General features: G+C 50.6%; 1 protein-coding gene and 1 long non-coding RNA gene across 12 annotated transcripts; one reads left to right on the top strand and one right to left on the bottom strand.

The window, feature by feature from the left end:
- The first annotated feature begins 3,856 nt into the window (after nt 1-3,856).
- Nucleotides 3,857-16,671, top strand: Tal1 (TAL bHLH transcription factor 1, erythroid differentiation factor). 10 transcript variants are annotated; one of them, XM_027937036.2, is made up of 7 exons: nt 3,868-4,720; nt 5,628-5,848; nt 6,260-6,448; nt 6,722-6,875; nt 10,171-10,617; nt 11,749-11,843; nt 14,800-16,671. In XM_027937036.2, exons 5-7 carry the CDS (start codon nt 10,172-10,174, stop codon nt 15,252-15,254), a joined length of 996 nt encoding a protein of 331 aa, XP_027792837.2. In that variant the 5' UTR covers nt 3,868-4,720; nt 5,628-5,848; nt 6,260-6,448; nt 6,722-6,875; nt 10,171; the 3' UTR covers nt 15,255-16,671. The 10 variants fall into 10 exon arrangements, with proteins under 10 accessions (XP_027792833.2, XP_027792842.1, XP_027792837.2 ...); XM_027937037.2 differs by having other exon boundaries at nt 3,874-3,961; XM_027937034.2 differs by lacking the exon at nt 3,868-4,720 and adding an exon at nt 4,973-5,057.
- Nucleotides 4,810-6,578, bottom strand: LOC114094091 (uncharacterized). Of its 2 annotated transcripts, none has more exons than XR_003582978.3 (3): nt 6,423-6,578; nt 5,214-5,298; nt 4,810-5,090 (listed from the first exon to the last, which is right to left on the bottom strand). It is a non-coding gene; the product is annotated as an uncharacterized lncRNA (long non-coding RNA). The 2 variants fall into 2 exon arrangements; XR_003582979.3 differs by lacking the exon at nt 6,423-6,578 and adding an exon at nt 6,045-6,248.
- Nucleotides 16,672-19,779: the final 3,108 nt, after the last annotated feature.

Here is a 19,779-nt window from a genome sequence, read left to right as displayed (position 1 = left end):
CCTTGATAATCAGGAATTAGAATAAGGTCTTTCCATCCCTGAAACTTCTGGTGGCCCGGCTGGGATTTGGAAGTAGAAAGATGACTCTCATGCTTGGAATTCTGGGTTCAGGCCTGCTAACTGGTAGGGTAAGGGTTCTTCCTGGGTAAGAGAACAAAAATGGAGAGAACGGTCACATGCAAGTGAAAGGAAGAAATAATGACATCTCCTTAGATTGAAGTTTTCACCATTAACAATAATCCTTATAAACCCCAGAATGCTGTGTGGACAATTATCACCTCCTTTCTACAGACAAGGAAAGTGAAACTCAGATTAACTTGCTTTGAATCCTACAGCTGGCCAGTGGGGAGAAGGACAGACGCTCAGGTGGGCCTGCCTATTGGATTGCTGCCTTGGAAGCACCACGGCTGAAGCAAGACTAACCTAGATATGAATTCTCCTCCACTACTTACTAGCTGGGCATTCTCTGCAAGATGCTCAGCCTCTCTGTGCTACTACAAAATGGAGGTCCTAGGAGTCCCTAACTCATTGGGTTGCTGTCACGATTAACTGAAATGAAACTCTGATGTGCTTAGGAGCAGTACCTGGCACATAGAAAGGCAATGTAAAATTTTGGTTTATTTAACCTTATCGGCCATCAGACTGCACACACTGAGCGGAGAAAGTTCAGAGAGAGTCCAGTACCCAGTGACAGGGTAGGCAGAAACACTTGAAACTATAAGAGCCTCGGGTGGAGGGAACCTTGGCTTCGTCGGTGGTGAGGGAATGGCCTCATTTAAAAGCCTGATTAAGTGCTCTGCCCGCTCGCTGGGTCTTAACTCCAGGACCAGACTTCAGACTTACCAGTGCGGGTCCCAAACCTCTCTCCCCACCGTCACTACCCCCACCCAGGCGCTCCGGGTTTCCTGCCCGTCTGAGGCCCCTGAATGTGGCGGGTGGAGGAGGGGTGGCATTTCCTGGCCAGGCCGAGGGCCGCGTCACCCTCTCATGGACGCTCGGACAACTAGCTGACCGACAGGCACCAGATGCTATTTCGGGCGGCGCCTGGCTAAGCGCTCAGTTTCCGTTTTTCCACCCACTGTCGGAAACTGGGGAGGGGAGGGGTGTAGACATCACGAGCCCCCAGCCCCAGGCAGCCCCAGGTGGGGGCTTGGGGACTTGGTCAGGGACAGCTGGCAGTCTGATAGAGGAGAGCGCGTTTGTGTGGAGGAGGGGGATGGCGAACGCCCCGCTCCCAGCCCTGGAGACAGACCCCTGGACACACCCTCTGCGGTAGGGTTGACCAGCCTTTCCACCTGTCTCCACTTCTTCAAGACAGCTCTTGAAGGTGTAGGGCAGGGTTCTTGCATGCCCTGTAAAATAACCCGACAGTCTGCAGGTGCCTCAAAGGCATCAGGGAGTTCAAAACAAAAAGCAGAATCCCACCCCCTGCTCTCTGGTCTCCAGAACTCTCCCCACCTCTCAAGGAGGACTCACCTATCTCCAATATGACAGCCACATTCCTGGATTCCTTCCTCCTTCTTGCCTGCCAAGCCCAATTCCTTCAAACCCAGTTTTACATCCTACATAAATGCCATCTTCTGCCAGCACCTAGAACAAGCTCTAATTCTCCCTCCCCAGACCACTACACTGGCCCCAGAACTGGTCTTCCAGAATCCTTCCCGTCCCAACTCCACGCTGCAGCCAAACAGTCTTCTAGAAAAGCAAATGTGATCCTATATAGGACACTGGACACTGGACAAAAGGTTCCAAACAATCCTTGAATTGTCCATAGGCTTGCTCCATTCCTACTGAATTCTTTTCTGTTCCTTTCATGAACTTATGGTCCTTTTGCTTCAGCCCTTGGCCCAGGCCTCATTTTCTTAGGGAAGCAGTCCCCAGCTGGACTCTCCGATATGGGATTGGCAAATCTCTTTTTGCAGGGGCTTGCATACATGAAATGACTTACCCAAGAGTCCCACAGCCCAAGAATGACAGATCTGGGTTTCTAACTCACTCTATTAAGTGTCACAGACAGGAAAGGTGTGTGTGTGTGTGTGGGGGGGTGTGTTTAGACTTTCTCGGGTCACAGGTGGCCTTCCACTGTGGGGTTCTGTGAAAGTTCCCTTTATCCACACAGCAGCTGACTTTCATCAGAGAACACAGGAAGAGGAGACAGGCTGCACTGAAGTAACCACACCTTCTCAGGGAGTCATCCACATGACCTTGGAGGGGCCAGAACTCAGAGAGGGGTACAATTGGGGATCAGTCCTTGACTGGAACTCAACCTATGACTGGACAGATGAGGAGCTTTTCCCAGTTCTCACACTCCAAAAAGAGCCCAAACTGGAGACAGAAGAGAGACAAGCAGCCTGGCACAATGAGAAAAATTGGACAAAGAGCTTGGTTGTTGGCTTTTCTTCTGGGTCACTAAGTTTGGGCCAATTCACATCTCTTTTTGCCTTATTTTTCTTCTCCATGATGGTATCCAGATCTCCTATGCAAGTGCATACGATGTTTTCATGGGCTGTAGGTTGGTTGAAGTATATAGACTTATCACCCACCACTGCCACCTTTTAAAGGTCATTGTATTTATTCTCACAACTTTGTGAGGTAAAAGTTATCTCCCTGTATTACGGAGGAAGAAAATGAGGTTTGGAGCTAAATGGCTAAAATTTGAGCCTGTACTCCTTCCACTCCGACATGAAAGAATAAATTCATATATTCTCCATAGGTTGAGCCCCAGTTACCCAGTTGGCACTGTACTCCACTTCCTGCTATACATTATAGATCTTGTCTGGAGTACTCCACCACTGAGCCACATTCCCAGCCCTATTTTGTATTTTATTTAGAGACAGGGTCTCACTGAGTTGCTTAATGCCTGCTATTGCTGAGGCTGGCTTTGATCCTCCTGCCTCAGCCTCTGGAACTGCTGGGATTACAGGCATGCAACACCATGCCCAGCCCAAACTAAGTTCTTAAAGCCCCATTTTAGCTGAGACTCCGGGGCCAAATTTCCTTCAAACCCAGGCTCCACCACTCACTAGAAATGTAACATTGGGAAACATTAGATTTTACTCTGTGCCTCGGTTTCCTCATCTGTAAACTGAGAATAACAAAAGCACCCACTCCTCAGGACTGGTTATGAAAATTAAAAATATTTGTAGAGTACTTAGTACTTAGGTTAAAGTGTTTGTTAAAAATATTATGGGGGAGTGGTGATTGTGGGCACTGGGCTAAGCCTGAAATCAAGCAGAATGAATATTTTAATTCCCTATTGACATCAGTCACTCCAACCCTCTTAGAGCCCCCTTGAGTTTGTGCTACTGGCTCCATTTTAGAGTAGAAAGGGGTGGAAGGCCAGAGAGGAGTTGGGGGGCTTTCTGAGATAAGAGGAACTGTCCACTGAAATCCGGGTGTCTTGGACACTGGAGAAAAAATGAAGGGAGAAGAGTCAGGAGGTGATGGTTTGGGAGGTCTTGGTGGTCTTCAGAGGCACAGAGTGTTGGGATGAGAGTCGCTGAAGAAAGGTATCTGGAAGGCCGAAGGAATGGGTGAGGTTGTAGGGAGCCAGGATTCGTGAGAGGTCCCCGGGATGAGAAATGGGGCTGAACCCGCCCGGTCGCAGACAGCGCGCTCAGTTCTCTCGGTGGCGCATTCCGGAGCCGGTCCCAGCGCCGCGCAACCAGTCCCCACTCCCTCCGGTGAAATTGCCAAATTAAAATGAATCATTTGGCCCATAATGGCCGAGGCGCTTATCGGGGGCGGGCGGACCCGCGGCAGTGCCTTATCTCCGCGGCGCACACGGCCCCGGCGCGCCTCGGCCCATGCTAACGAGGCCGGGAACGTGAGCGGGATTAGAGCGCGGTGGGGCAGGAGCCGGGCGCGGGCGGGCGGGGGAGCGGACTGCGGAGGGGCCGGGCCTCCATAGCCAAGGAGCAGGCCTCAAAATGGCCACACGCGTCCCCCCGTACGGAAAAACGTGAGCATTCTGGCCTTTTTGTTGGGGAGAAGCGACCTCCCGCCTCCCACGGAATTCCTCGTCAGTTTCCTCCCCTCGCTCCCCACACCCGCAGAAGATGCCTGCGCTCCCTTTCCTTCGGTTTCTTTAGACGGGGGGCATTTTCCACGGACACCCCCGCCCTCGCCGTCCCCCTCCCGCCTCTGAGACTCTCTTCCTTCCTTCCCCTTTTTCCTTACGCAATATACAGAAATGCGCGAGGCGGTGGTTGGTTTTCATTTCTTCTTCGTGGTTGTGTGCATGCGGTGGGATTGTGAGAGTGCGTGTGTGTGAGCTGTGGGCGATGTTGGCTGTTTCCGAATGTGGTCTTTTGGGCGATAGGTTGCGTGTCCCCGTGCAATGGTGCCTGCACTGTTTGGGTGTGTAGATTTGGACCCCTCGAGGCCCTACTGCCGTTTATTCGTTGTGTGTGTAATTACGCCCGTTTCCTTTCTCAACTGGGGTCGGGTTCTGCATGTTGGGTTTGTGTGGTCTTGGCGATGGTGTTTGGGTGGCTTCGTTGTTAGGTCGCGCCTGTGTGATCCTGTGTCGGGTTGTGTGTCCGTGAGTGACTGTGTTTAACTGATTTCGTTGTGTCATGTTGGGAAGCCTGCGGGTCTGACCATGTCGGCTTGTGGGGCAGTGTTTGGTTGTGTTTATTTGCTTCCCTCCTATGAGGCTGGACCTTGTGTGGCCCTGTCCACACCGAGCTGTGTGCGTGTATGCCTGTGTCCTTTAGAGGTGCATTTGCAAATCGCTGGGGGCGGGAGTGGGGGAGGGTGAGCGAGAGATCCAGGCGCTAGTGGGGACGTCGGCATGGGGGCGGGGAGCGGGATTTCACATTTTATTCCAAATTATGATGTATTCGGGAGCCAGTGTTGGCTTGGATGGGCGGACAGAGCCCAGTCGGCTGCTGCTCTGTCCGGAGGTCAATCTGCGCCTCGGTGTTTGAAGGGTTCGTTGGTGAGTGGGAGGCTCTTCCAAGCTCGAAGCTGAGCAGCGCTTGCAGAGGCCCGCGCCTTCAAGCCGGTAGCCGCCGGCTTGGGTTCGCGCCGCACTCCGGCTTCTCCCATTTCTGGTCAGTTTCGCGGGTGCGGCCGGCAGCGGTGGTCTAGGAGGGAGGCCCGGTAAGGACAATGGATGCATTTTCCCAAGGCCTCGCGCCACGGGTGGGGGCCCTCGGGATCACCTCCGGGGGACATTTTCCTACCCTTTTCTTCATAAGCGACATTACCGTGAGGGTCAGATGCCTGTCGCATGGGTGACCACAGCCAAATTCATTCGGGCTTCTTGGAAGAACGGGGTCAGTGCTGCCCTGGCTGGAGAAGAAAGGATTTTGTTTTGCCAGTTGTTGTGATTGCCAATGTCATCATCATTATGATCATCATCATTAGCATCCTATTTTAATTAAAAATAATCGTCCCAAAGCGCGGCAGCAAGTCCCTTTAGCTTCTTTGGAAGGAGAACAAAGCAGCGCAGTCCTGTTACCCCCCGCCCTCCAGTTTTGTTTTCAAGTTGTTGGGTTTGGGGTAGGGAGAGAAAATGGAGGGGTCAGACAGAGATTCAGTCATAAAGCAAACACAACCCCGAAATAACACACCGGGGATGGGTGGGTTCCCCTTTTTCTTTCTTTCTCCATTTGGATTAGGAGAGGAGAAAGAAAATCGCCCGCATTGGATCAAAATTCGAGGAAGAATTATTCCTGTATTTCCACCAGAGCGCGGCAAAAGGAAGGAAGCCTTTGCAATTAATCCAAGACTTCGATGTGATCATAAACTGGACAATTTAGGCAAAACAAATTAAACAAAACCCACAGGGGGAAAAATAAAAGCAAACTAAATCTGGCTACACCCTTGGAAGCAGTATCCGGTTGGTTTTTAACCCTCCTTCCCTTTTGCCTTATTTATTACTGCAACAAATTACTAGAATTCCCCCTATTCTGCCTGTCTAGACCCCGAAAAATCAAAAACCATTTTGTAGGGCTGGTGGAGGGAAAGGTGAAGAATTTACCCCCTCTATTTCTCTCTCCCTTACTCTCTTTACTTACCCTAACTTACTTACTTACTTTAGTTTTTTCTTTTATTCTTTCTGTTAGAAGGGAGGGGGAAAAAAGGACCTGAATTTATCAGACACCTACCCACCCCCAATTCGGACTCCATTCCTTAAGGGAAGTAGAGCCCTTGGAATCTGGTTCTGGTTTCGCTTTGGGCTGGAGGTGGGTAGATCGGGGTCAGGAGAGTTCCTGGAGGAGGGGGTTGGACTTGGTGTTCTGCCCCACAGATCAGGGCCTGGAGAGACTGACTATTCACCTTCCCGGACACATACCCCCCACCCATCCACGTCTGGCCGGGGAGACCCTTATGCGCTGTGGCCAGGGCCTGGCTCCGGTTGCAGAGTAAACTGCGTAGACACGTCCATGCTTAGAAAACAAATTTGACCATACCGAACCAGTTCGATCCCGTTTGGAGGGTATGAAAATGTTCTGGGCAGCCTGCCGGGAGGGGTTGTTGTTGTTGGACTAAATAGTTATTCCTGATTGGTTAGGCGTAGTGTTCATTTTTAAGGGGAGTGGGGGAGGCTCCAAACACCTGCAGGTTGGGGGCCGGAAAGCAGTTCGTGATTCTATGGGCTGGTTGGTGGGGGACATGAGGTAACTCCCAGCCATTGACCCCCATTTCTCTCTCGCCCTCCCTTTTTCTCTCCACCCCCATCGTTCCTGGAAACTCGCATTGGGCGCGGCAGACCGGCCAGGACCACGCCGCAGTCCAACTAACTGCTAGTCTTTCTGCGAGAGAGGGGGAAAGCAAAGACCCCTGGCCACAACCTTGACCCCTCTCCTCCTGCGGAGGAGTGAAGGTCCTGTTCAGAGGGGCCAGTCTCTCTAAATATGCCCCAGGTGAGTTTTTGGGGGGTGAGGTGGGGTGAGGGTGAGTGTTAGAGGAAAGAGTATCCAGGAAGGCCTTGGGATTCCTGCTTGAGGGGGGGAAAGCTCAGGAAGAGAAGATCCCAGTCTTAGATTGGGACTGGACAGGACCAACACAAGGTTGGGAAATTCAGCTGCCTCTGGCATCCAGCAGGGCCCTTCCCTTTTTCCGGTCTCCAGTAAAACCAGCTGGTGGAATAAGTCCTCCTGGCAGCTCTCATCCTTCTGGGTTCTGTGGACATTTCACAAGGCCGGTGACTTTGTAGAGGCTATATCCGGGTGGTTTAGACTATGCCTGGAGCTCCTGCAGGAAGAAGGCCCAAGCCATCCTGGCTGCTCTTGTGAGCCTTGACACAGGGCCTGAGGCCTAGGGCCTATAGTGCTGAACACCCCTCCACTTGGTAGCAGCAGATACTGGTGGATTTGGATCTGATGTGGACTTTGGGCTCCTCCAGAGTGTCCTGCTGGTGCCGATGCAGTAGGAGGGATTGGAGGCCAGTGTATGATAGTGGCTCTAGCCCCGGCCCCCCCCCCCTTTTTTTTTAATCTAAGAAAGTCTCCATGCCAGGGAATGGAGGGTTGGGATCTGCTGGAGATGGGGTATCTCCTTGTTCAGGCACACACTGAAAGGCCCTGCTGTTTGGCAACTGGAGTGTGAGGATTTGGTGTTAAGGGCTGCAAGCTGGATTTCTACTGCACAAAGAGAAGAATTGTAATGGTAGAATAGTCTAGTGCCATTCAGTCCTAACCCTCCCTATTTCTGCATCCTCTCCAAATAAAAATCACTCAGGCTTTCCTTTCAGTAATCTTAACTGAAGCCAAGTGATGCAGTTTTGTCCTCAATGACTATAGGCGTTTGTGTCATCTGGTGGCTTTCTTCTGGGTATGGACCCCTGGCTGGGGTGATCCTGGGCTCAGAAGAACTAGCTGGGTTTTTCTGAGGTCCAGGAGAGGGGGCAAGGAGAGGCCAATCTATGTCACTCACAGGAAAATTTGGATATATGGATATTTATAGGCATCTGGAGAGGACCTCTGGGGCCAGGGTCAACTCATCTGGAATATTTGCTCCTTTTGCCTCTCAGGAACTTGCTTCTACTGCTTCAGGGCAGAATTAATCAGAGTATACATGTGTCATAAGAGAGTTTGAGCTCAATTAGTGATTGGAGTGCACACTATATGTCATTCAGAAGCACATGTCATAGGGTATACACTGATGGTGGTGACTTTGAAGTAGGGAGCTAGCACCTCTGGGCTTGTATATTTCACCAAGGACTATATTTCTGTACTTCAGCAGGGGTGGGGTAGGGAAGCTAGGATGCCTGTTTTTTGCTTTTGGTTCATTTCCAGTGGCCTGAGTGTGTCTCGGTTGTGGCATTCTGTGGATACAAACCTTTATTTCCATTGTAATCAAAAGTTCACTTTCAATGAAGCATTGCAGATGCACTGCCATTGCTGCTTGTGTACACAAAATCTTGGGGAATTTTGTCATTTCCAGGCTAAGTGGGGGACTGGCAGACCCAGCACAGGCATGCAGTCTGAATCTCAGTTCTCTGCCAGCTAGTGTCTGTGGTGGTAATTAAGCTGAATTCTGTAGGAAGTTTCAGTCTCCCTTCTAGGGTGGGAGGAATGGTTCCCAGATGACTCTGTCCAGAATATTGCAATGGCAGAATGGAGGAGTTTGATGGCTACCACAAATATTAGATGGACTTTGAGCTGAATTGGATTTTGATATATTTCTGTTCTGCTTTAAAATACCCCAATTACATAATTCTGAGAGCAGAAAACCTATTTTAGACAATTTATTAAGTCCGTTGAATATAGTTTTATTAAAACAATGCACAAACATGCCCAAACTCTGGATTCTGAGTCTCATGGTTTTTTTTGTTTAGGTTCTTGTTGGGGTCTGTTTCTATCTGGGTGAAGCTGGGTGATGAAAGATCTTAGCATATTCATGGGAAATAGAGTGGCTGTGGTCATCTTGGAGTGTGGTTATGCAGAATAGAGGGGGTTTCTGGGCTCCAGTGTATATATGGGAGAGAAACACAAAGTGAAATCAGAGTTCTATTTCTCAGGAACACCAAGATGGAGTGGGGACTGGAAGCATTCAAAGGCTGTCTTGATATCTCAACCGGATTTAAAAAAAAATTTTTTTTTTAGTTGTAGATGGGCACAGTATCTTTATTTATTTATTTATTTTTATATGGTGCTGAGGATGAACCCAGGGTCTCACACTTGTGAACCAAGTGCTCTACCACTTAGCCCCAGCCCCAGCCCTCTCATCCTGATTTTGGAGGGGAACCCAGACCCTAAAGGCCTCAGGAGCACTCTTTAAATTTCTGGGCTTCATGCGGGTCTCAGCCAGTCTTCCCTTACAGACCTGACCTTACTGCTGAGTCTCACTGAACTGAATAGGATGAAGCATACAGGGCTGTGATGCCAGAATCATCTTAATCCCAGCACCATCTTTGTCTCTTGGTGACCTCTCTTCTCTGTATCTGGGTAGGAGCAACACAGTAGTGCACTGAATGCAAGGTGGATTTTCTTAGTACAGCCAGGAGAGAGAGAGAGAGAGAGAGAGAGAGAGAGGGGGGGGGCAGTGGAAAAGACATCTTTGGATTTTTATTTTTTTTTTAAACTAGCATTGTAGGAGAGAACCCCAGTCCCTGTAGCTTTCATTCCCTACTTCCACCTGTACCAGGTTTCTGGGTGTACGTGTGAAGTGTGTGTGTGTGTCCTTCCACACACTGAGGGAGGGTGTTGCTGAGAGGTGAAGGATTACTCCAAAAGCACCCCAACCCTGCATGACAGATTCCCCGCCAAAACCAAAAGTGGGGCGGGAAGAACACGGGTCGGGGATTTGTTCCCTCCTCTTCCCTTGCGGCTTGAGAAGGGGCACGGGGTGCTCTTTCACTCCTCTTTGTACATTTCCTTCCTCCTTTTATTCCCTTCGGTTTTCTTTGCCGTCTGTATTCCTTTTCTTCCAATGTATCTGCCGTCTTTCTCCATTTCTGTCCTTTTGGCCCACAGTCTTTGTGCCTCCCAGACACTCCCCCTCCTCCCAGTCCGGAGAAACCCTTCTTCTTGGGCCGGAGGCGCGCCTGGACTTCAGGTCCCCAGGGCTGAGGACTGGGGTGCGTGTCCTCTTGGCGCTAAGTTTGCTTCTCAGGTCTCAGTGCGCGAGTTCCTCTCTCTGCCTCTCAGCCCTCTGCGGCCGGGCCGGGGGCTGTTGTCAGAGCGGGCGTCCGCTTGTCTGTCTGTCTGCCCGCAGGATGACCGAGCGGCCGCCGAGCGAGGCGGCACGCAGTGACCCCCCGCTAGAGGGACGGGAAGCGGCCGAGGCCCGCATGGCCCCCCCGCACCTGGTCCTGCTGAACGGCGTCGCCAAGGAGACCAGCCGCGCGGCCCCAGCCGAGCCCCCGGTCATCGATCTGGGTGCTCGCGGCGGCCCGGGGGGCGGCCCTGCCGGTGGGGGCGGCGCCACAAGAGACTTAAAGGGCCGAGACGCGGCGGCGGCCGAAGCGCGCCATCGGGTGCCCACCACCGAGCTGTGCAGACCTCCCGGTCCCGCCCCGGCCCCCGCGCCCACCTCGGCCCCAGCGGAGCTGCCAGGCGACGGCCGCATGGTGCAGCTGAGCCCGCCCGCGCTGGCGGCCCCGGGCGGCCCCGGCCGCGCTCTGCTCTACAGCCTCAGCCAGCCGCTGGCTTCGCTCGGCAGGTGAGCAGCCCGCGGGAGGGCGGGGAGAGCGGCCGCGCAGCCAGGCTCCCCTTCGGCACGTGGGAGGGACCCCTCTCCTGCCTGTGGATCGCGGGAAGGGAGCGTGTGGTTGGAAACCTCTGGGCGTAGGAGCCGGAAGCTGGAGCCGGTGTGCGAAAGTGGGAAAGGAGCTCGGGAGCCTGAGTGACTGTGGAGACAGACGTGACCTGCGGCGTGCGGGTGTGTGGAAGCCGAGGGGAGGAGTGCGCGCATTCGAGGGTGCAGGCTTGAGGCTGTGTGAGAGTGACTTAATTGTGTGCTGGGTGGTGGTGGGGTGGATAGGGGGGTGTCCTCTGTGTGTGAGTCCCTGGCAAATGTGCTGGATGAGCTCCTGTGTGAGAGAGGAGGTGTTTGCTTTTAAGTTATGAAATTCTGGAAGGTGTAGCCCTAGGTGGACAGGTAAGAGAGAAGGATATGGAGTGGTTGTAGAGGGTACCCTTTTATGAGTCCTTGCTGGAGTCCACCCTGGCCCCTCTCCCCGCTGGCTGGGTCTGTACAGTGGGTGTAAGGGAACAGCCTTCCCTGCTGGGTTACTGTGAAGTTGCACGGAGGATGCAGGGTCGGGATGGGGAGGGGAAGAGGAGGCGGGGTAGAGTGCAGGGCAGGCAGCTAGGAGAGAACCGCGAGTGGGTGATGGGGGAGAGCCACCGGTCGGGGAGCTTGTTGGAGGCGATGAGTCAGGGTTTCCTGTGCGTGGTTGAGCATCATCGGAGGGTCGGTCGGAGGAGGGAGCACGAGTGAAGGTGGGGTGAGTTTGGTGGGAGGGGACAGCATGCCTCTTTGTGGTGCTGGAGTTGCATATCATCAACTGTGAAGGCCATAACTGCCTGTGTAGGCACCTGTTTGGGAGCGTCTGTGTGGTTTGTGTGCTTTCTAGGAGAGGAGAGTATATTTCCTTGGTGTGTGTTGTGCGTTCATTTTTCGTGTTTGCTCTGTGAATTTACCTCTGTGTGCTTGTGTGTGTGATTCATCTTCTATCAAATTCAAGTGTGAAAGGAGCTCCAGGACAGGTGGGGAAAATCCCTAAGGAGCCTTTTTCTCTCATCCACACAATGTGTGATCTTGTTTGTAATCTGCTTGCTTCCTCCACAGTGGGTTCTTTGGGGAGCCTGATGCCTTCCCCATGTTCACCACCAACAATCGAGTGAAGAGGAGACCCTCTCCCTACGAGATGGAGATTACAGATGGTGAGTCTCCCCTGCCCCCACCTCCATAACCACCCCTCTTGCTCGACCTGTGGAGGAGGAAACCCTGGGACTATATAGGTGTCCCACATAGGTGGGACAAGCCACCTTGGAACCCCGAACCAGCAAAGCCCTTTTCCCTGGAACAGAGTTGGAGTGAAGCCATGGGTAAAGCTGGGAGGGTCCCACTCATAGTCCTAGAAAGAGGGCTTATAGGAGAGGGACTTACTGTGGTGCTCATCCCAAAGCTACAGAGTCAGTTCTAGACCCCACTCCAGGCTCCATTCCTACCTCTGGGAAGGATCCTGGGGAGGGCAGGAAGAATCTGCTATAACTCCTGACCTCTCAGGGAGCCCCTGCCCCTTCCCTCAATGCCTCTGTGGAGTCTGGAGTCTGCTCCTGCCTGAAATTGCACCTTCAAGGGCCTGCTGCCAAGTCCCTACATTGTGTCCCATCACTATCTATCTCTTGTTCCACATTCTGGGCTGAGACCTGGTGTTCCCTGCCATCACGGATTCTATTCTGGTCCAGAGAGGCCTCAACAACACTTCTGTGAACTACCTGAGTATTCTTTGGCCCTAAACTTGAGTGGTAGATTTGGAGGACCTTTTTCCTCCTTCCAAGGTTGACCTGATGTAACTGGATCCCAGCACCAGGGTAGAAGAGTGGCCTCTTCAGAGCTTAGGGACTTTGAGCAAGTCACTGGAGTTTGCAAGGCTTCAGCCTGGCTGGGGCTCCTGGGAGAAGGGCACTAGGGCCTCAGGAGACCTGGGACTTATGCTGGGAGCTGGCAGATGGTGTGTGTGTGTGTGTGTGTGTGTGTAGAGCACTTGAGCTTCATGGGTAGAGCACTCTGTGGGGTTCTGGAGAGGAGGGGGCCAGAACCTCAGAAGTCCAAGCCTTCCTGGGTCAAGGGCATGTGGGACCAAGAGGGAAGGGTGATGGGGCGCTGCTGGATTAGAGAGGGTTCTCCAGCCTGGGAGAACTGGGGGTACCAAATAGGAAGTAGCAAGACCAACTCTGAAGTTCCTCAGGGAAGAGGCAGAAGAACCAGGTGAGAGGGTTTTTAGGGAACTGCAGGCGTGTAGGAAAGTCATTATCCATGAATGTTACCAGTGTATACTAAGCACCTACTCAGTGTCAGGCCAGAGAGAGACAGAAGATGCTAGAAGGATGGACAGACTAAGGAAACAGGAAGAAGTGTATATATATATTTGTGTGTGTATGTCTCAGGGAAGGAGTAGTTAGACATGTAGGTGAAGGGGAGGGTGTGGGGTGTGGGAGTGTAGGACATGTAGAAATCAGAGACTGAACCAAGAGTCCATAGAAGTGGAACCAGTATAAGCTCTAGAGTCAGGACTTGTGGATTCTTATTCTGTATGTTTCTGAGCCACAGTTCCTTGTAAATGGAGTGAATAATAGTTGCCTTCCAGATTATTCAGAGAGTGTGATGGAGAAAAGTGTTTTTAGGGCCTGGTTCAGAGCAAGTGCTGAGGACATGTGAGGGCTCACCCCTCCCCTCCCTTCCTTTGCTGGTCAGGAAAATTGTGGAGGGATTTCAGGGACAGTAAGCCCCCTCCATTGAAACTGGGACTGCCTAACACAAGGCAGACTTGAATATGGAGCACAGTGCTTTGCATATTGTAAGTGTTCCATATGTGCCCTGTGGCTGCTTCTGCTCTGCAAGCCTTGGTACCAGGATGCTAATGACTCTTGGGTTAAGCTTTAAGCAGTGCATTGTAGACAGGGAGACTGAGGCAGTCCTTTAAAGCCTGTCTGAAGCCTAAGACCATGACTGTGCATGGCTGTCTCTCCTCACCTCTTCTCGGGGAAGAAGCCCACAGGTTAATTCCTTTCCTTTCTGGTCTCTGCTCTACTTTCATCCCCCAGCCCCCTGATATCTCAATGCTTAGTCACTCAGGAAACATGTACTAAAGCCCCTACTCTGTGCTTTCCATCACTCCTAAAATAAAATCCTCTTACATTTTACCACGGGGTCCTGCCTACTCCGACCCTGTGCCCACTATTCCAGCCATTCTAGCTTCAGCCCTTTCCCACTTCGGGGACTATGAACTTGATATCCCCTCTGCGTGGTCACTCTTCTTCCTTTCCATGCCTATGCCTGGCTGGCTTTGTTTCAGCCTTAAGTTTTTTACCTTATAAATGTCATCACCTCAGGAGACCTTCGCCCCCTACCTTAGCAAAGAGTACTAGCTCTTTTTGTCTTTTACTTATCACTTGACCCCCTACTTTTCTTTTTAACTACTTTTTCATTGCCTCTCATACCCTCTAAATGTAAGCTACACGAGGGCAGGAGTATATTTGTTCACCATTATTCCTTCGTGCCTAGCACAGTACCTGGGTTGTTAGTAAAAAACTGATGAACGGCTAGCAATAACTAACAGTGTGAATGTTTAAACTGAGACAGGCATTGTGTTAAGTACATCGCCTGTGTGAGGCATCAGACCCATGTAATGATCTTATGAATTTTCTTACCAGTATTCTCTCCATTTTATGGATGAAGAAGCTAAGGCACAGAGAGTTTAAGGGCCTTGCCCAGAGGGACTTGTCTAGGTTCAATTCAGGAATTGAACCTAAAGGTTCTGGCTCTAGTCTGTCTTGCTACATCATGGTCTTGGCACAAGTGAGACTGAATGATGTATGGTTCTTATCCTCAAATTCTGCACAGCCCAGAGAGGGAGCCAAGCCCAGAAACATATATATAACAATCAAGAGTGATGGGGACAAAAGAGCAATAGGGTCATAGGGGTTGGTTAGATGGGTCTGGAGGGTTGAAGGAAGATCTCAGAGGAGGTGACAGGACCTGAACTTGGAACGAGTCTCCTGAGTAACAGCAACAACAAAGTGTTCTGGGTCTCTCAAGCCTTCCAGTAAATGGAGAGCCCTTTGGGAGGAATCTCAGCTTATTCTCCTAACGCGTTGTCCTCCTACCCTCCAGGTCCCCACACCAAAGTAGTGCGGCGGATATTCACCAACAGCCGGGAGCGATGGCGGCAGCAGAACGTGAATGGGGCATTTGCTGAGCTCCGCAAGCTGATCCCCACACATCCCCCGGACAAGAAGCTCAGCAAGAATGAGATCCTCCGCCTGGCTATGAAGTACATCAACTTCCTGGCCAAGCTGCTTAATGACCAGGAGGAGGAGGGCACCCAGCGGGCCAAGCCTGGCAAGGACCCCGTCGTGGGGGCGGGCGGAGGCGGGGGTGGGACAGGGGTTGGTGCTCCTCCAGATGACCTTCTGCAGGACGTGCTTTCTCCTAACTCCAGCTGCGGCAGCTCCCTGGACGGGGCAGCCAGCCCGGACAGCTACACGGAGGAGCCGGCACCCAAGCACACGGCCCGCAGCCTCCATTCTGCCCTGCTGCCCGCCAGTGATGGGGCCGGCCCCCGGTGATGGGTCTGGGGCCACCCAGGACCAGCCGGGAGAGGACCCCTAGGCCACTGGGATGGTGGGCTTTAGGGCAAGTGGGATGAGAAACAGGGCAATGGACTTTATGAAATCCCCTTGCGCTCTGAACTTTGGGAAGCCCCAAGGCTGGCTTTTCTGTTTCCTGCCTCAGTAGAACAGGAAAATGGAGCAAAGTGGTAGGTACTTTTTTTCCGAAGATGGCACGGTCTTCCCCCTCCCCAAAACCCTAAGACTTCCTAAGAGAGAGGCTCAAGTGTCACTGCTTTTGGCCTGGAGTTTGGAGCCCTGTCTTGGTTGACACCTGAAGTTGTCTGCTGTGTCATCTGGGGTATCCAGCAGTCTCTGCCTTGCCATTAGCCCCTCCCAAGCTGGCTGGATGGCTTTTGTGGCTGCTTCTGTCCAAATATATAGGTACCCAGTGGCTGCCCATTTTTTGAGCCCTGTCTTCACCCAGGCCCATGTTGATCCATCCAGCTTGCCAGCTGCTGCGGAGAGTCACAAGCCTTGAGGTGCCTTCTTCATGGCCTGGTTGAAGAAGTTGGCCATTGAACAGCCTGCTCCTGACTAGCTGGGCCAGAGGGTCAGGAAACCCAATAGCCCTTACTTCTTGCCCTGGGGATCAAAGTTCTTTCTCTCCATTGAGACTTGCCTTCCTATCCTGTGGCTGTGGAGATGGAGTCTACAGCCTTGAGCATGCCCTGTTGGGCCTTGTGTGAAGGCAGAGAAAGGGAAAATGAGAGTGAAAATGAGCAAGAGATTTTGGGCATGTGGGCTTCAGCTCCTGCACGTTACTGTTTGAGCAAATGCCAGTGTGCTGATGGGCACCTGTTGGTGCTGAAAGGGGAAGTGCAGCCCCATGCACATTCTCCTAGATGCTTAGAGGGTGTTCCCTGCTGCAAGATGTCTGCTAAATGATCTGGTCTTTCTTCTGAATGAATTGAGCACAAACTGTCCTATGAATTATTTGTATTTAAGATTTTTTTCTTGATTCAGTTATTGGTGAAATCTTTAGGTCTGGATATGACCCAGGACACAGCCCGACTTCTAGGGCATGGGAAATCCAATCAGACACCAGGCCCTGGCTAAACATATGCATATTCATCTAGCAGAACTTTAAATACCGTGTGATTGTGCAGCTTTTAGTCATTAAAGGTGTGCAGGGGAGGCTGGTTTAATACAATACGAGTGTCCCCTCCAAAAGTTGTACATGACATTTTTGTAAATCAAATCCTTATTCTTCATCTTTTAAAGAAATAACTACTGCAAGTTCTTTTGTAAAGTGAAGAATCCTTTTGTAGTGTGAACGACTGCCCCTTTGTTTATCCCTGTGTCCATCCAGGTGGTGGGACATGGTTTTCTGCCTGTGATACATTTCTAAGGCCATGAAACAAACTGCACAGAAGTCCTCTGTATTTGTTATTGTACTTTAAGTCACCCCAGCCCTCTAACACCAGGTTCTGCCTTTGAGGTCAGAGAAAATATCCTGTCATGTAAGAACCCATCAGTCTGGCTGTTGGAAATCGCCTTTCCTGTTCTGAGTTTCAGCCCAGCAGCTTGCCCCGTGCTGTGATGAGGCCCTATGCAGGAAAAAAAAAAATGATCCTGGCTCCCCTCCCTTCCTTTTAAGTTGTGAGGTCCAGTTCTTGGGCATGGGAACAGTATGGTCAATCATTGAAGCACTCTGACTCTCTGTGTCATTCCAAACACCCCAAATCATATTTTGATGAACATTAGGGTTGGTTCCTTACCAATGCTTAGAAGTTTCTGTGAGGAGTCTCACCCATGTAAAAATGGAGCAACTGTCCTGGGCTCTAAGACTGTGTTTGCTTCTCCGTGGATTAACTTGACGTGGGAATGAAAAGTGGTCATGTGTGGTTGAATGATTGGGTTTTGTGAGATGGTTCACACATTCTATCGGGAACTCAAGATTCCAGTTCCCCTTTCTCTTAGACTTGCAGTGTGACTGGGATAAGGTACCCACGTGTCACTTTCTCATTAATACCCTGGCTTGGTCTGTCCTAGGACAGCTGTGTGGATCGAATGCAGTTGTGAAACTGGAAGAGTTTTGAGACCACAAAGAGCTCTGTTGCCAGCTGGGGGTGTAGCTCAGTGGTAGAGCACTTGCTTAGCATGCTCAGGGTCCTGGGTTCCATCCCCAGAACTGGGGAAAAAAAACATCTCTGTTGCCCTCAGTACCAATCCTTCTGTGGGGTTCCCAGCCTGAGTCTAGGCCTGGGCATGAACAAGTAGGTCATTTAAATTATACTTTACTTTTGCTTGAGTTATCCAGACCCTCTTCATTTCTCCAGATTGTCTGAATTTCTGTCTCATTCCAAGGAAAGGGACAGGAGTGAGAGCAGAAAAGAGATTTGGGAGCATGGGCAGACTATGTAAAAATCTGACGGGGCTGCCCAAAGAGGCCTGGACAGGGGAGAGCATGGCTTTAGGTCTTTGTAAGAACTAAAGAAGACCTATGTTTTCTATTTCCATCTTCTGTTCTCCAGGCCCTTCTTTTTCTTTGCCTCCTTCTTGCCCATGAAGAAATAGCACACTCCAAGAATAATATCTGTATGAAAAGGAAAAAAATGTAAAGGTCAACATTTTGAGAACAAAGATGAATGTAACTAGAGGGAATCCCATCTGTTAAGAACTCATACTGTTTTATTTGTAGTGGCAAATGACAAGATGGTACAACCTTTATCCTTTTCTAAAAATAAAGCGAAGGGCACAACATCTGTAGTCAGCCCACAGCTGTATTGGCTGTTTGGGTGGGTCTCTCCGTACTTGTGATTTCAGTGGTACGTGACCCTCTGCCGCGGCTTGCCCCTGCCCGTGTACATAGCGCAGTGTTTCTGTGGGCGGGCCCAGCACTTTTGGTCAATGTTGTACTGTATGTGATGAATTTCGTTGGTCTCTGCATTTTTCTGCAGAAGAGGAGTAACCACTCCGGGTACCTTGACCTTTTTGTACAGTCCAGAGGCCAACACTGTGGGTGTGTGAGTAGCAAAAAAAAAAACAAAAAAACCCTTGTGGTGATGATGACGTGTGTACATATATAAGGTTATATGGGGAAGATTTCTAAATAAAAGTTTTACAAAGGGGCTGGACTTTTTGCTTGCACTTTGCACCTCTAGGCCTGAGAATGGGGATATTAAGTGGAAAGGCATGGCAAGAAAGTGCTTCTTCTGAAATGGGGGAGCTTTCAGGACTCAGCTGTCCTCTTAGGAAGTGGGAGGCAGGGGCAGGACTAGTGGGGAGGAGGGAGGCTCCCCACTGAGTATTTCCATTCTTCTCCTCCTGCCTAGGTTTAGCAGAGGAGCATCTTACACCTATGTTGGAAGTACTGGGCAGCTCTGAAGATAGCCCCTCTGTTGGCTCAGCTTCCATAGCTGGGGCAGTAGCTTCCAGCATAGGTTCAGGACAAATTAAGGTGTTGCCATGGGAGGGCCCCAGTTTCCTGGTGACTGATAGGAAACTGCAGCTCTTACTCTTGGCTCTTGAGGACTGGGGTCTCAGGGATAGAGGCCAAAGACTTTGGAAGCCTCAAGTGAAGGCCCTGTGGTGGCATTCATATCACCTGGGAGGGCTGTCCTGGAGGCTTAGGAATGGGAATGTGGTTGGAGGCAGGGATTCTGAGTCTGGAGGAGATCACTGCATGTGGACTGTTCCATCCTTGAAGACTTCAGTAGGTGGGCTCATTCAACTAAATGTTCATTCTTCCTTCTCTCATTTGCTTTTTTTTTTAAGTTATAGATGGACACAATGCTTTTATTTAATTTATTTATTTTCATGTGGTGCTGAGGATTGAACTCAGTGCCTCACCCATGCTAGGCAAGTGCTCTACCACTGAGCTACAACAATAGCCCCTCTCATTTGATTTTGAAAAAGCATGTATTTATTTATTTACATTGGTTAGTGAACTCAGGGATATTCGTTATATCTCTGAGTTATATCCCCACCTCTTTTTATTTTTAATTAAATATTTATTTTTTTTGTACTGGGGATTGAACCAAATCGGTGGCACTTTACCACCGATTTACATCCTCAGCTCTTTTTTAAGTTTTTATTTTGAGACAGGATCTCACTAAGTTGCTTAGGGTCTCACTAAGTTGCTGAGGCTGACTTTGAACTTGCAATCTTCCTGCCTTAGCCTCCGGAGCCACTGGGATTACAGGCATGTGCCATTGTGCCCAACTATTTTTTATTTTGAGACAAGGTCTTGCTAAGTTATCCAGGTTGGATTGAAGCTTGCCACAGCCTTTTAAGTAGCTGGGATTATAGATGTGTTCCACTGTGCCTGACCAGAAAGCATTTATTGATCACTTGCCATATTCCAGGGGTTAGGAACCCAACACTGAGCAAAACAAAGATTCCTATTTTGTGGAGCTTAAATTCTAGAAGAAGAGACAGTGAACACAGACATACACACAACTATAATGATAGGTTGGTTATATAATAAGTGAGAACAAGTAATCAGTACAAATGCAAAAGGCTGTGCTAACAAGGGAAT

This window comes from Marmota flaviventris, chromosome 10 (assembly GCF_047511675.1).
Source record: "Marmota flaviventris isolate mMarFla1 chromosome 10, mMarFla1.hap1, whole genome shotgun sequence".
Taxonomy (NCBI): Eukaryota; Metazoa; Chordata; class Mammalia; order Rodentia; family Sciuridae; genus Marmota; species Marmota flaviventris.
The sequence above is the reverse complement of the archived record's forward strand: the minus strand, read 5'-3'. Positions and strand labels throughout refer to the sequence as shown.

Excerpts from the sequence above, each read along its gene's own strand:
- Tal1 (XM_027937032.2), top strand. The coding sequence starts at position 3,930 with ATGGCCACACGCGTCCCCCCGTACGGAAAAAC. Across the intron at positions 10,618-11,748 it reads CCGCTGGCTTCGCTCGGCAG|TGGGTTCTTTGGGGAGCCTG; the intron begins GTGAGCAGCCCG and ends CTTCCTCCACAG. Across the intron at positions 11,844-14,799 it reads CGAGATGGAGATTACAGATG|GTCCCCACACCAAAGTAGTG; the intron begins GTGAGTCTCCCC and ends CCTACCCTCCAG.